This window comes from Trichoderma asperellum, chromosome 1 (genome assembly GCF_020647865.1).
Source record: "Trichoderma asperellum chromosome 1, complete sequence".
NCBI lineage: Eukaryota > Fungi > Ascomycota > Sordariomycetes > Hypocreales > Hypocreaceae > Trichoderma > Trichoderma asperellum.
Window position 1 is genome coordinate 5,188,139 of NC_089415.1, and position 14,183 is coordinate 5,202,321.

At 51.2% G+C, this 14,183-nt stretch overlaps 5 protein-coding genes across 5 annotated transcripts; 1 reads left to right on the forward strand and 4 right to left on the reverse strand.

Moving 5' to 3' along the window:
* Window positions 1–798: 798 nt before the first annotated feature.
* Window positions 799–2,608, reverse strand: TrAFT101_001599 (uncharacterized protein; the record flags this gene model as incomplete). The annotated part of the gene is made up of 2 exons (XM_066126375.1): window positions 799–909; window positions 2,489–2,608. 2 exons carry the CDS (start codon window positions 2,606–2,608, stop codon window positions 799–801), a joined length of 231 nt encoding a protein of 76 aa, XP_065982476.1.
* A 505-nt stretch (window positions 2,609–3,113) lies between these two features.
* Window positions 3,114–5,355, forward strand: TrAFT101_001600 (uncharacterized protein). The gene is made up of 4 exons (XM_024909585.2): window positions 3,114–3,460; window positions 4,068–4,324; window positions 4,387–4,758; window positions 4,845–5,355. The coding sequence occupies exons 2-4, from the start codon at window positions 4,132–4,134 to the stop codon at window positions 4,979–4,981; spliced, it is 702 nt and encodes a 233-aa protein (XP_024762718.1). The 5' UTR covers window positions 3,114–3,460; window positions 4,068–4,131; the 3' UTR covers window positions 4,982–5,355.
* A 1,378-nt stretch (window positions 5,356–6,733) lies between these two features.
* Window positions 6,734–7,255, reverse strand: TrAFT101_001601 (uncharacterized protein; the record flags this gene model as incomplete). The annotated part of the gene is made up of 1 exon (XM_024906285.1): window positions 6,734–7,255. One exon carries the CDS (start codon window positions 7,253–7,255, stop codon window positions 6,734–6,736), a length of 522 nt encoding a protein of 173 aa, XP_024762719.1.
* Window positions 7,256–9,832: 2,577 nt separating this feature from the next.
* TrAFT101_001602 (uncharacterized protein) lies at window positions 9,833–12,535 on the reverse strand. The gene is made up of 9 exons (XM_024907757.2): window positions 11,936–12,535; window positions 11,804–11,850; window positions 11,577–11,655; window positions 11,197–11,375; window positions 10,977–11,016; window positions 10,872–10,891; window positions 10,657–10,774; window positions 10,432–10,493; window positions 9,833–10,338 (listed from the first exon to the last, which is right to left on the reverse strand). The coding sequence occupies exons 1-9, from the start codon at window positions 12,281–12,283 to the stop codon at window positions 10,290–10,292; spliced, it is 942 nt and encodes a 313-aa protein (XP_024762721.1). The 5' UTR covers window positions 12,284–12,535; the 3' UTR covers window positions 9,833–10,289.
* Window positions 12,536–13,560: 1,025 nt separating this feature from the next.
* On the reverse strand, window positions 13,561–14,051 carry TrAFT101_001603 (uncharacterized protein; the record flags this gene model as incomplete). The annotated part of the gene is made up of 2 exons (XM_066126376.1): window positions 13,561–13,620; window positions 13,956–14,051. 2 exons carry the CDS (start codon window positions 14,049–14,051, stop codon window positions 13,561–13,563), a joined length of 156 nt encoding a protein of 51 aa, XP_065982477.1.
* Between the last annotated feature and the right edge of the window lie 132 nt (window positions 14,052–14,183).

Here is a 14,183-nt window from a genome sequence, read left to right on the forward strand (position 1 = left end):
GGCATTGTGTAAATACAGCTATTAGGGCCTTGATAATTGATACAATGAGTTGGTATCCCCAGATAGAGCTCCCGTCTCTCGGTGAACTGAGCTTTGCATAACGGTATTTTGATAACAGTAGGATCTCGGCAATGTCAACAATGAAGCGAGATCGCTTATGCAAACGCGGTCGGTATGCTGCAAAATCTGGGGGCTTATGCACAGGCAAAAAGAGTACGGAGACGGCCGCCGCCAGGCATCGAGATTGTCAATCTAGACAGTGCTGTAGATCTTGCGGGTTTTAATGATAGCTCCCTCCACCATAGCTGTGCCAATCTAGATGGAACAAGTCATCTGAACTGCGAGATTTTGGACATGTCTGGCGATCATAATGCTTGGCCAAGATTGTCTGGTGGAATATGATGGAGTACCTATGTACATATGTATAATAGTATGCAGTATGCTAGAGAGAGACAGGCATGGGCGTGGTGACTTTGGTTTAATTTGATTCAAAAAACAAGTAGTACCTAGATTACTCCGCGGTACCAGACAGAATGGAGTTCGTCCCCGGTAGCTGGAGCGGCGGTGGACAAGTCTTGCTGCTGCTACAGCACTACTACTACTACAAAGTATCTATACAAGTAATTTGCTGGTTATCTGTTTGGTATCGTAGGTATCATCCCCGCCTCGCGAAGCGCCTGAAAGTCCCAAATTGATATTACCAGTTGCCTTGTTCTGCAGGCGCCGTGGCGAAAGAACAGCGTTTTGACCAGCAAAGGTGGAGTCCTCGTTAGGGATAGGAGATTGCCTATCGATTGCTTACTCCACACGAAACGTGAGACAAAACAGCGTGTGCAGGGCGAGGGGCCAATGATGAGGCGGTAATTTTGCTTGGCTGATGGCCTTTTGGAGATTGCGGGGATGGATGGGCTTGGAACAGGGTTAGAGCGATACAGGGGGGGCGATGGGTTTGAGGCGAAGAGCTCATCGGGGAAGTGAAGCGGCGCAATAGAGGAAGACAGAGAGAGAGAGTTGAGAGAGAGCAATTGGCAGGATGATGGGAGGTGCAGAAGATGAGGAAACAAGGTAGACCTAGGATATAACAAAAAGGGGGGCGGAGCTGGAGCTGGAGATGAGGCTATTGGAGGATTTTGGCGAGAAAGGGTCGGGGGGTTTTTTTTTTGGTTTGGTTTTGGTTTTGCTTCTGTTTGGTGTGTCCTTGCTAGTTGACTGATGCGATGTGTGATGCGAGTTGGGAGGAATGGACGAGCACAGCCTCGATTGCCTTGGTTGGGAAGAGGGGAAAATGGATGGATGAATACGGAATACGCCGAGGTTTGCATACAATACTACCAGTTGTCCTTGCGCTCTTGAAGCCAAAAGAGGTCGTGTTGGGGAAGCTGGCAAGTGGGAAGCATGAATTATGACGATGCGGATGATGATGGAGTTACGTGTTCGGGGGTGGGCAGCCTGCAGCGGGCTTCGTGTTTGCGCATTCAGAGTTTTGGCTATGTGACTGCGCAGACAGGATCATGCCTGTTTCTCATTCGTCGGGATATAGGAAGAAAGAGAGAGCTCGAGGAGCCGATGACAGCTTTGCTCCCCATTTTAACCTCCACGAGGTGCAGAATGGCTGTGTGGAGAGAGAGAGAATGGGCTGTGCAACGATCAATGCATGCGGGCTGATGCCAAAAACTTTAGGCAGTGATGAGGAAGTTCAAGCTTAACCGGCCTCATTCACAAGTGTGTGTGTGTGTGTGTCGAATGGGCTGCTGCTGCGCTGATCGCGAACGCGGATGGTATAAAGGCGTTTTGGCAATGGAGATTGCCCGTCTGGGTAAGAGCCGAGACCCAGGGGCGACTGATTGGACGTGCGCGGGGGCCACTTTGCAGAGGGGACCGGTTGTTGTTTAGGGGAGAGGCTAATGCTAATGGCGCTGCGATGATGTGTTGAATAGTCTGGTCTGGGAAAGAAGCGCATTTCGGTAGGGACAGGAATAGTGGGATGGAGACATGCAGGTTGGTTTTGCGCTGTGTTCTAGGCCGGGGAGGGCGGTTCGGAGTGGGAACGGGCAGTGAAGAAAAAAACAAAAAGAGACACAGGCTGGTTAGCAGCGGTTTTTTTCCCTTTCCATTATGTTCCTTTTTAATTGCAGTGGAGAGGGGTTCTGTTTTGTGGTGTAACGCGCGGTTGGGGGGGAGTTGGTGTCGTGCCTAGCGAGTTGCCGTAACCAAGACGAAAGATGCCGCCTGAAGAAAAAGGAGAAGAACAAGAAAAGCCATCGAAAAGAAGCTTTCCGTTTGGTGACGATACTGGTGCCCGCTGAGCAAACTCAATGGCGATTAGAATCCCGTATTTGAGCCATTGTGGCGATCGCGCGCTATTGGGTGCAGTGGCCAGCTGGGGGTGGTGCTGCGCTCGCCACGGCTATTGGACGATAGCCTGCATAAGGTGATCATTTTGTTCTTAAATTTTTCATCTTGCCTGGTGTTTGGCTGGTTTTATTACTCGCGGCAGCTCCAGCCTAGTGGCTTGCTGTGCCTGTAAGCGAGGCGCACGTAGGATTGCGGGAATAGGGCGCCTCTTTCTCCCAGCGGGTGTCTGAAGGATGGATGGGTGCATATGCATTGTTTTATTGCGTCGCTTCACTCGGTGCAGGGCTGGCCGGCCGACTCCTCTCTCTCTCTGACTGTGTGTCTGTGTTATGCGCTTTTCCTCTCCCCGTCTTCATTCATTCTGCCTTCTCGTCTCTTGTCCCTTCTCCTCGTCTCTCGCTTGCCGTTAGAGCCGCTGGCATTGGCCCAATGGGACTTGGAATGACGGCAGCAAAGCACCTGTCGGGTGGGCCAAATTTGCTTTGCGTGTCATGCTATGCCTAGTTGATGCCATTTCCCCGGGGTGGACAGCAAAGCTTGGCATCTGCCGTCGCTGCAGAGCGTGTGCCTGGCTCGAACTGATTAGTCGCGGGCCTTGGCTAATAGCGCTTGGGGAGCTATTCGGCCTAGCGCTGGCGGGCTGAAGCTCGACCGCTGGACCAGGGGCCGCGGCCGCTGATAGGCTGGCGGCGGAGCTTGTGCCAGGCCCTAGCGCGCTGTGCCTCGTCCATGCAAACCTCCAGCTTCTGCACCGACATGGCATGAGAGGGCAGAAAGCTTGGCCACAGCGCGCCCCGGGAAATCACCCGGGCGGCGTGCATGCGATCGCTAGACAGGGCCCAGAGCGGTTGAGACCTGGCAGCGCACTGGGCTCTGCTCAAGACTCGGCCCCCTCTAATTCCACCGGCCGGGCCCCCTGTTGCTGGGAATGGAGCTAGGCTATCAATTCCAACGCCCGCTCCACTCCTGACCGATGCTCCTCTGGGCCTCTCCAAGTGCTTTAATTACCCTTTGCCGTCCTGCCTCTGCGGCTCTTCTTCTTGATTCTTGCTTCTGCTATCCCGCGCCTGATCACTCGCTTTGTAGGCCCAGTTTCATTCGTGCAGTAAGTGTTTTTTTGTTTTTTTTTTTGGTGTTCTTGTTTGCCTTGACAAGCCGTGTTACTGCCTTTGCCGTGTTCGCCAAGCCCCCGTCGAGGCGGCATCTTGATCCATTTACACGGATCGTCTGCCTGCGCTCAGCTATGCCCACCCCTAGCCTATCTTGTTCTCTCTGTTTCTATGTTACTCTCGAGCAAAAAAGCCACTCTGCTATGAGGAAAAAACAAAGCCCCTATTCTCTGGGCCTCTCGCTTCGAGACCCCTTGCGGCGGTTGATGCGGCACGGTAGCATGCGAGCTGGCTGTATCAATGGCTGAGAGACGACGGTGGAGAGGCAATAGTTCCAAGGATAGTGGAAAGCACGGTTGTTCTGCGTCTGTCAGAGACCAGCTGGACGCGAGCCTGGCAGCTGTAACGGGCTGGACTATTTTTTCCTGCTCCTATTTTGTTTTGTTTGTCGTTGTTGTTTTCTTATTTCATTTCACATTCCTCTCCGAGCAACCCATTTGCTGCGAGAAACTTGATCTTTCCTCACTACCGACATACCAGTCAACCTTGTGCTTTGCGTCATCAAGGAACCAAGACAACCTGACTAACCCATCTGCTTGCCAGTTAAAACGATTCTTTCCGTCTCTCGTTCAGATCTATTCTTTACTCGTCCTTCTACGCTTTCAAGATGAAGTACTCTGTCGCTGCTGTCTCGGCCCTTGCTGCCACTGCTCTGGCCAAGCCCTCTTTCACCAACGTTTCTTTCCAGGTTGAGGTTGGCCAGCCCTTCACCCTCACCTTCGCCGGCTGCTCTTCTGGCTGCACCATTGAGCTGCAGACTGGTGCTAGCAACAACCTGAAGGACGTCAAGACCCTTGCCAGTGAGTTGATTTTCCGCCATGAACGAAATCTGCGGGCCCACGATGGATGCTGACTGTGATAGCTGGTGTTACCGGTACTTCCGCCACCGTGACTCTGGACAAGATCCCCTCTGGCACCTACAACTTCAAGATCACCGACGCCAGCGGCGAGAGCAACTACAGCGCCCAGTTCCCTGTCCAGGGTGACGTTGCTGCCAGTGCCAGCGCCTCATCCGAGACCAGCGCCAAGGAGACCAACACGGCTACCGAGGCTCCCACTTCTACCGCTGCTTCTTCCTCCGCTGAGAAGTCCACCACTCTCGTCAAGTCGACCACTGCCCACACCACCGCGGCCTCAAACAGCACCACTGCTTCCCCCAGCAGCCACTCTTCCACTGCCAAGCACAACTCCACCAGCGCTGCCATCACAACTGGCCCCGCTACCACCACCTCTGGTACGTATTATATGTTCTCGACGAGACGTGTTTGCCTCGCACAAGCCTCGCTTCCGATTTTGCTAACCAGCTTTGTCTGCCCACAGCCGCTGAGACCACCGCTGCCAAGACTTCCTCAAAACCCGCCGTTACCACTGTCCCTCCCGGAAGCGCCGCTGGCCGTCTTTCTTCTCCCATCGCTCTCGTGGCCGGCGTTGCCCTGGCCATTGCCTTCCTCTCTTAATTTTGTGGATAGCAAAGTCGTTGGGGGGCGGAAAGAGTCCCTCCCAAAATATTTTATTTTGCGCATTAAGGCTTTTTTCTTTGGTTCTCGGTTAAACTTAATATCTTGAGGCAAGATTTTATATGTTGTTTTTTCTTCATACCGCAGGGCAGCTTGTTAGGAAACGGAAGGTTGGCGGGGGGGTTGTAGATGTCCCCAGCTTCTTGTCAACTTTTTTTTTCCCTATTTAATGACGATTATACGGAAAACTACCTAAACTTCTTTTTTTGAGGATAATGTCAGCCCCTGCATGTACTCTAGTGGTAACTAATGCATTATATCCCCTTTTTTCTTCTTTTTACTTGATCTACAATGATATTTTCTTTTACGACGAATGTGAATTATTTTTGCCAATGCATTTGAGTGCCTTGCACGTAGTATGTTATCACGTAGAGAACATCATTACTTTAACACTGAAACCTACAAAACGTAAGACTTGAGACCGGCTGCTCGCTTCCATGGTTTCCTTGGCGGTGAGGTGAAACTAGGCCACACGGGATGACAGCGGCTCGATGCAGGAACCTGCAACATGTTTTGATAAGCCGACGCAAGGGGCCAATTTTTTTTTTTTTTATCCAGTTGCGTTCGGATCGCAAGCCGAGAAACGAGGCTAAAAGACCCCAAGAAAAGCTAACAGACTTTGGTTCGTTCGTGTTTTAGAGCTCGTGTTTGTTCCGATTGAGTTTTTGGGGATACGAGGTGCCATGCGATGCGATCGGTGCGTGGGCCTCCCAAAAAGGGGAGGAGAATAATCGGCATTGACTACATCGTGGATTCCTCGGAGTTTTTTTTTCTTTCTTACCCCCGCCTAGATTTGGGGCTTGGGCCTGTGTCATATCCCTGCAAGGGGGGAACGCTGGGTCGAAGAAATTGCGTTGGCTGGTTTCTGGGCTGATGTCAGGAAATTGGGCCTCAATGGCTGCATTCGAAATTGGATGCTGCAGGTGCCTGATGATTTCTATCGCTGGGAGCAGTTGAAATGGTGGGTTTCACGGGCTCTGTTACACGAGGAAGGATGATGGACGTTGGAGAAATAGTAGAGAGCACAAGCGACGAGATTGTTATGGGCAACTATGTTGATTCGAGTATGCAAGTAGTATAATAGGTACTAAGATGATTGGTGCTAGTACTTCGTTGTGTGACATGTAATCCGTCTCATTCTCTACCTCGTAGGCACTACTAAACTAGCCTGATGCCCAATCTATAGACCTACATGTGTATGGTCCAACCCGAGAAGCAATAAACACCAGGGTTCAAACGGCCTCTCTTGCGCCATATTCTTTTCTTTATTTTATCGATTGTTTTCCTCCAGGTTAACAAAACGGGGAAAAGGGAGAAGGGCCGGACGATGGCCGATGCCGTTGACTAAGCTAAGCATACCAGCGCAGGAATGGAAACAGCGTCTAGAAAAAAAAAAAAAATGCAGGGGAAAGAAAGAAGCTATAAGGAAAGAATCGGTGTGCGATTTGCTGACCGAACTTTCTAATCACCGCTTTTTCATTCTCATCTCTTGTCTTTGTTATCATTCTTGTTCATCTTCTTTCCACGTCTTCGTTTGTTTCAACTTCTTTACTGGAGCTCATAGCGATGAGGCTGTTTCAGAGCATGTCTGTGCCACCGGCATAGCTTCGGTTATTGAAGCTGATATATATTGAGTGACGTCGTATGTAAGTATGCTCGTCTCGTCGTCCGACTCGATGGTTGTCGAGTTGACTATTCTTTGTTCATCTTATTGATATTCTCCTCGGCCCAGGACTCCATATAGGAGACAGCGACAGCGGCACTGGGACCGCTGACTGGGCTGTATGGATCTTTGTATTCTGGTTTGTGGCATGACGCTGTCATGTTCGAGTTGCTCGTCTTGTCCACGTTGGCGTAAGCAGTTGCGAAACGGCTGGCCTTGTGACTATGCGAGGCTGAGTCGCCGCCCAAAGCATTGAGGGCTTCGATGTTTGGTTTGGACAGGCCACTCTGGGCGTGGCCGGTGGTGTTGTTGATGCCAGCCGCATCAACGTTGGTGGCAGTAGTCTGACTGCCAATAGTCTCGGTGCCGGCTTTGCCCTCATACGGGATGAACTCCCAGTCGCTTCCTGGGAGCAAGGGATCCTCGAGAGCATTCATCACGGTCTTGGAAGGATCACGGATGCGTCCAGCCGTGTTCTGAGTGGGAGTTTGTGGGCTTCGAGGACCATTGGATTCCTGAGGCAGAACGACAGACCTTGGGTAGGGAAGCATGGTGGTAATGAGGGAACGATGGACACTTGGGAAGTGTTGAAATGCGTCGGTGTGGGATGAAAGAACGGCGAGTACGCGTGTTGCAAAAAAGGAGCGTGTGGTGTCTGCAGTGAAGAGGTCAGGACGGTGAGAGAGAGGGGAGAGGGGGACGAGGCGGGATTTATACCCTACTTCCTCAGGCGACAACAAAGCTATTGAACGAACCCGAAGCACGAAGAAACCGGCGTGATCGACTTGAATTAGCGCTAAAGAGAAAAAAGTTTGAAGTGGCATGCGATAATTGGCCATGTTGATGGCACGGTTGCGCTGCCCCTGTGGATTTTGAAGCCTCAGAGGAGCAGGGGTGGGAACGACACACGCCCCAGGTACCGATGACATGGCCAACGGCCGAAAGCAACAGGGAACACCTTGTAACGGCTGATCCAAAGAGGCTTTGGCTGGCAAGCCGCGAGGAGCAACCAGGGTAGCTGCAGAGATGGCCGGCGGGCTGCTGCCATGACAAAGAATGCGAGACTGAAGGCTTGCGGGCTTCCGAGCTTGCGCCAAGAATCAGGCAAGTGGTTCAGCGGCTTGAAGGGGTTTTGACAACGCAGGAAACGTTGGAGGGTGGGTAGGGCGGTGCGCCTGTATACTGACGCTTACTCCCCTTACAACCAACAGCCCTGTTCAGTTGGGCGTTCTTTTGCCAGCAAACTCAACCCATACAGGCCCAGCGTCGGCCCGGAGGGCATCTCTAATGGGCTTTCGCAGAGAGTGGCCGCATGACTGTGCGGAATACTCCTGCTCTTCGCAACTATCCTTGTCGGGAGAGAGAAGTCGCTGAAGCTAGCCGTTCTCTTGGCAGTGGCAGAGGCTTGCTTCGCTTCCGGCCAATATTAGGACCTGATGCTGGTTGGAAAGTACTGTGATTGGCCTTTGAGTTATTCTTTGCGCGTGGATACCTCCCCTTTGGCTGCTTATTAGCAGGGCAAGGCTTCACACCTGCAGGTTCCGGATCGATGCCACCTCGGCCTTCTTGCGGAAACCGATAGCCTGCCCTATCGCTAGGCAGCTATGGCATCTATTTCGGTTCCCCTTCCACGAACTGAGGGGATGTTGGAAACGCCCTTGCATGGAAGAATGTGAGATCAAATATGGTGAGCGAATTAGTAGTATTCGCCGACACAAGCTGCTTCGTTGGGGCCGCACCCCCTCAGCCTGCTTCTGCAATATATGCAGCTCTAGCAGTGTGCATGCGTCTATGGCAGTGAGAAAATGTAGCCTCACCTAAATAGGCACCTAGGCTGCAGGGGATGGTGAGGGGAGAGACGCATCAAAGCCGGTACTACTCTCTTCACCTGACCATGTAAACAGTGCACCACCCAAAATAGCCCGACTTGAAGAATCGGTGATGATCATGTAGGATTGCACTCAGCTGGTCAGGGCTCGCTGGCTCACCGCAGTTTAGGAGTTCGTTGCCGCTACCGACATGCAGTGTGTGTAACATGAGCAAAAAGCCGGGCTCCCTTCTTATGCACCAAGCCTTGCTTCCTGACTATTGCTAATGCAGTCGTGGCTTGTGTTTCTATTTTCAATCTCCAATTGAAAGTTATAGCTGCGATTTGCATTTCCATCTAGCATATCAATTTGTCATGATCAAACACTCGGGTTCTATTTTAGAGTGAACATACATGCAAGCGCTTGTTCGTTTCAGCTGATGGACATCCTTGCAAGGGTGGCCAAAGATCAACAATGACAACTTTGGGGTCAACCACTGGCACCAGTCCATTGGACCACAACCCTTCTCCGTCGCTTCTCCTCATGCATCAAACCTAGATGGCGTTCTTCCCGCTTGGCTAAGCTAAGCTGGTATTCGTGGTTCGAGATCCTGTGTTCACCAGTCGGCACATTGGCCGAGGCAGTCAATCCCGCGGGCGTAATCTCGTTCCTGGCCCATTATTCCACAAGTCTCGAACGATCCAGCCCTTCACTCTGCTTGACAGGCTCCGACAGCCACAATAAATGAATGCATGAGCTGGCAAACACTTTTTTATTGGTAAGCATATTCGAATCTGCGACAACAGGGGCGGCGGTCGAGCGCCATTCCTTTGGAATTCTAGAATTCTAAGGCGATGCGAGAGGCTACTTGACTAATGCCTGCATGATGCCAGAAGGAATAGATGAATAGTCGTACGCGGCCGGTGGCTATCCATGACGATGGAGCGCGAACGCCTCGCTATTGTAGTACAGGCCAATAGGCCTGGCTCATGATCGCCCGCCCACTTTTGGCAGGTGGTCGAATACGGCAAGGATGGAGGCCGCTGACCAGCGAAGAGAAATTCTTCGAGAATGATTTATTTCCTTCTAGCGCGCCACGAACTGCTCGGGCGAATAGAACACGGCGATTTACACAAGCATCCCTGGTTGAGAGCCTCTGTTTTTCACCGCTTGCCTGTCCAGAGCAGATTATCCTGCAATGGTGGGGGTGCTTCGAGAAGGGAGATTGACTTTTTTAAAGTTTGGAGCAGCTTCGACTACGAAAAAGGTGTGAGCTGGGCGCGAGCACTGTTTAAATAGCTTGCGTTGAGCTTGAACACAGAGGGAACACACAGCCCATTAATTACACTTCAAAGAGGGATCATACAAAGAATTAACGACCAACTATCTCATAAGATCCGCGCATACGCAAGATAAGCCTGGCCTTTGTGTCACACACAGCCGTCTTACGGCGACGGCCAACCCTTTGTGTGGTGGCCTCATTAGCGGCCTATATTTCTTTTACGTGAAAAAAAAATATCTAATCAAGGGTTTGGTAACATTGCTTCGGCTTGCCTGAGAGTGAAAGATGTACATACGAGTGCTTTCTTCTCCTTTTCATACTTTGGTCTCTCTATCTGTCCGTCCGCTTTCGGCTAGCCACTAGGCTCGAACCAATTTTGTGTTATTTACCCAGTACGCCTTGCAGCTTGCTTACGTATTCCTATTCGCACATGCGTACGCGTGTGCCTGTCCCTTGCTTTAAATTGCCTTGGATTGTGTCTCGGGTGCTCATGACTCAGTTGTCCAAAGCGGCCAGAGCTTGGTCCAGCGTCTTGCCTGTTAGTCTATTGTTTTGCCAATTGGTGGTCAGCATTTGGCTTCATGTTACCCCGTAGGTAGGTGAGTTATCACAAGAGCTGCACGGGAGTGGAACCTACTTCTCAAACACGTCCTGGTACTTCGCTGCAGTCTCTTTGACAACGGCTTCGGGAAGCTCGACCTAGGACGTGGAGCACAAACAGATTAGTCATATGTCGGTGCAAGAGAGTGCGGGTCAAGACATGGAGTTTTCGGTTCGGCATTGCCATTGGGATGTTTCACTCGTTGCGGGGAGTAGTAGGGCCTGGTGAATTAGATGACCTTGGAGGGGGCGTGTGACTTACATCAGGCTTGCCCTTGAGGCCATTGCTGGTGAGATAGTCCCGAACATACTGCTTGTCGTATGACGGGGCTTCGACGCCGGCTTTCCACTCGGCGGCATTCCAGAATCTTGAGCTGTCACTAATGAGGAGAGTCAGTATACGTCTAGGACTCTTCGATAATTACAATAGGACTTGGCGCGGCCCGTGGAAGGATTCTTTGGCTAGGATTGACGTACGGGGTCAAAACTTCATCAACCTGCGCTGCGTTAGTCTTATTTTCATGACTATCTTTTGGGAGATACCAAGAGTGGCCGCTCCTAAAAGTGGGGGAGGCGCCTTACCAGGACGACCTCATCGGTTGCCTCGTCAAGGGCGAACTCGCTAAGGACATTGTTAGCTTATCAAGGACGAACGCCGAGATGTGATTCAGCACGTGAGGGACATCACATCTCCAGGGATTCCGAGCCATGTAGCAATACTACTTGCTAGGAGCGCCCGCAATTGGAGGATCCGTGCGTGCATGAGGAAGAGAGGCTAGGAGAGTGGCAAGGAACAACTCACAACTTGGTATCGGCCACAATGATGCCGCGTTCACGGGCATAGGCGGCGGCGGCGCTGTACACCGACAGACTCAGCTCTGCGATGCGAGCCGCGTACTTCTCGCCGACGATCTTGACGGCCTGCTCGGGGGAGATGTTCTCGTCCTTCTCTCCGGCGGGGGCCTTGGTGGAAGGAGTGTACTGCTGGGGTATTAGCTTGTGGGATTTTTTTTTTGTGTTCAGCCTCGTATTAAAGTGAAGCGCCCTTGTTATGGCGTTGGTGGCGTTGAGTAGTGTGACATGGCATGGCAGATATGAAAGCTATGTGATTTGTGATACTCATAGATTAAGAGTAACAAGGGCAAGGGGGATTTCATTGGGTGTGGTTGCACGGAAACTTACGATAGGTCCGTTCGGGAACGCGCCGCATTTCTCTAGCCCAGCAGGCTGGGGGATACCATGGACGGTGCCGTGGGCAACGCTGGAAGCCGGGGATGTCAGCTCGTCTCTTCTTCTTCTCTTGGTTGGGTCACATCGGGAGATGGCTGATTGCCGAACTTTGCGATCCTCGTACAAGCTGCCAAGATGATAGGGGGGCGACGCTGGGTGTGGGATGGCCATCAACTTACTACTCGCTCCATGCGCTGCCGGTGATGTAGCCTCTCACAATAGCTTCCTAATGGAGCGATATCAGAATCTTAGCCACTCTTGCACGGCCTGCAGAGTTGAGAAGGCTCAAGAAGCAATTTGACTGAACTCACAATGGGAAACACCTTCAGCTTGCGGCAGGTCATGGTTCGCCCACGCAGCAGGCTGCGTTCCTCGGGCGTCAAGGGAGCTGAGGCCGGGGCCGACAGGGATAGCAGGTGGTGTTTCAGGCCGGGCACCTTCTGCTCGAGCACGGAGAACCAATGGGCCGAGATCTGGGTGAGGATGAGGCCCTTCTGGGGCACGCCATTGGCGAGGACGACATCGTAGGCCGAGATGCGGTCGGTGGCCGTGAAGAGGAGTGTGTTGGCGTCGAGGTCGAAGAGGTCGCGGACCTTGCCCTGGGAGAGCTTGGGGAGGGATTGGAGGGAGATGGAGGTGATTGCTTCGGACGATGACATTTTGTCTGTTTGTCTGTTCGTTTTATCCTTGGAATTTTTGTTATTGGATATTGTATATTCCACGGGAGGAGAGTACAGTACGGTGGTGAGTGAGTGGATAAGTGAGCTGAGGTTGAGTGACTAAGAGTGTAAGTGGTGATGAAATTTTGCGACATGTGGGGTCTTTTGGCGATCAACTAGTCGCCGATTGTGGCGTTGAATCAGAGTGTCCGCACGTGGAGGAAACTCCACGCGATGGCTACAGCATGGCCGAGTTTTCTTTTGCTTGTTGAACTCGGTTCTTTGTGGCTCCGATCCTGTATCTGCAGAAAGCAAAAGATGGAAGCCGCACTGATTTTGCGCATTGGACAGCATCTTGCTGGTCCGAGACAGATGACAACAAGCTCTTGCTGGAGCTCTGCGTCATGCTGGAACCAGCGGAGCTTGGGCCGGCCGTGGGGATTCCGTTTCGGCATCCCCACATCAGCGCCGTTGAGCTCTCGTTCGCTACCTACGTAGGTAAGCTGACATGTTGACTGAGACGTCAATCACAGAAACTCGCAAACTCTGCGCCAACTGCCTAGAAGAAATTTGAGGGTGGATGCTAAGATAAATAGACAGTGCAGTGGTGTGCTTCCACAGATTGGGACAGTAGTCTGCGTAGCTACCGATGATCAGGTCGTCGGCAGCCAATACGGAACGTGTATTGACGCCCGTTTATTTCTTGACCAATGATACAGAACATATGTAGTCAGAAGTGCCATAACATATAATTTTACCTGCTGAGGATTATGGAAGAAATAGCTGCTGAGACACGTTTGCCAAGCCAAAGAATTACAGTCTTAACGACTGGTAAATAGTAAGGCTGGATGAATGCAGGATATTAATAAAAGGCGAGGTAATGGAACTAAAATACGGCAAGAGTTAGACGAGAATTGCATTCTTATACATTTATATGCCGAACCAGAAATACATGAGCCATGCGATGGGTGATTTAACATTCCCACAATATATCTTTTGTGTCTCTCATCCCAAACGAAAAGTCGTGCCACCCATAGCCGCCTGGATAAACAATATCTGCATAATCGACTAAGAAACTATTCATCCAGTTTTTTGCCAGTGAAGAAGAACTAAATGAGAAACCAACATGATATATGAAATCGGCCACTTTCTCTACAGCCGATGGCTCGTTTTCACCCGCATCGATAAACTCATAAACGAGTGTGGTGTATTCCAAGTCATCTTCCATATACCTCCTCCTCCTTATCTTGCCAAATTTAACCCATGGGGCTTGTAAACTAGGGGGTAGATTGCTCCACGTTTTGCTGTGCAATTTCAGCCAGCCGTAACATTCTATCCTGCGTGGTACTGAGGATAAGCGGCGCATGAGCTTAGATTGGCCTTTCTTTGAAATGCCATGGTCGCGTCTGGACTCGCTTTTCTCTTTACAGAAAGAGTAATAGTTTTTTTTTTTTTTTTTTGGCCTCTTCTTTTCCTTGGGGCTCGTCAAGCACAGAAACCGGATAAGAAGCTATTGAGGCGCGGCACCATCTGAAGGACAGCGTTGTTTTGGCACTCTTCGCTGCAAGGCGTAATAGTGTCCCTCTGATTGAGGCGGAGCTTGATCCCAGAACTAAATTGATATTATATAGTGAGTGAGCAGACCAGGTAGCTAAGCTAGTTTAATGCTCACCATCTTTAGTGCGTATGGGGCCTTCTGTGCCAAATCGAACTTTCCAGACGCAGCCGTCGATTCCATATCCCAGTAGAGACTCAAAGATAATGTCATCGGGATTGAAAATACAGTGTCGGAGACGCGGTTCTCGGGAGTATTCTTTCGTATATTGAGGGGGCCCCCGTCATCGGCTGCTCATTGAGGAATGGCTTTGATATTTTGTGTCTGCGGCGACGTTCATGCGTT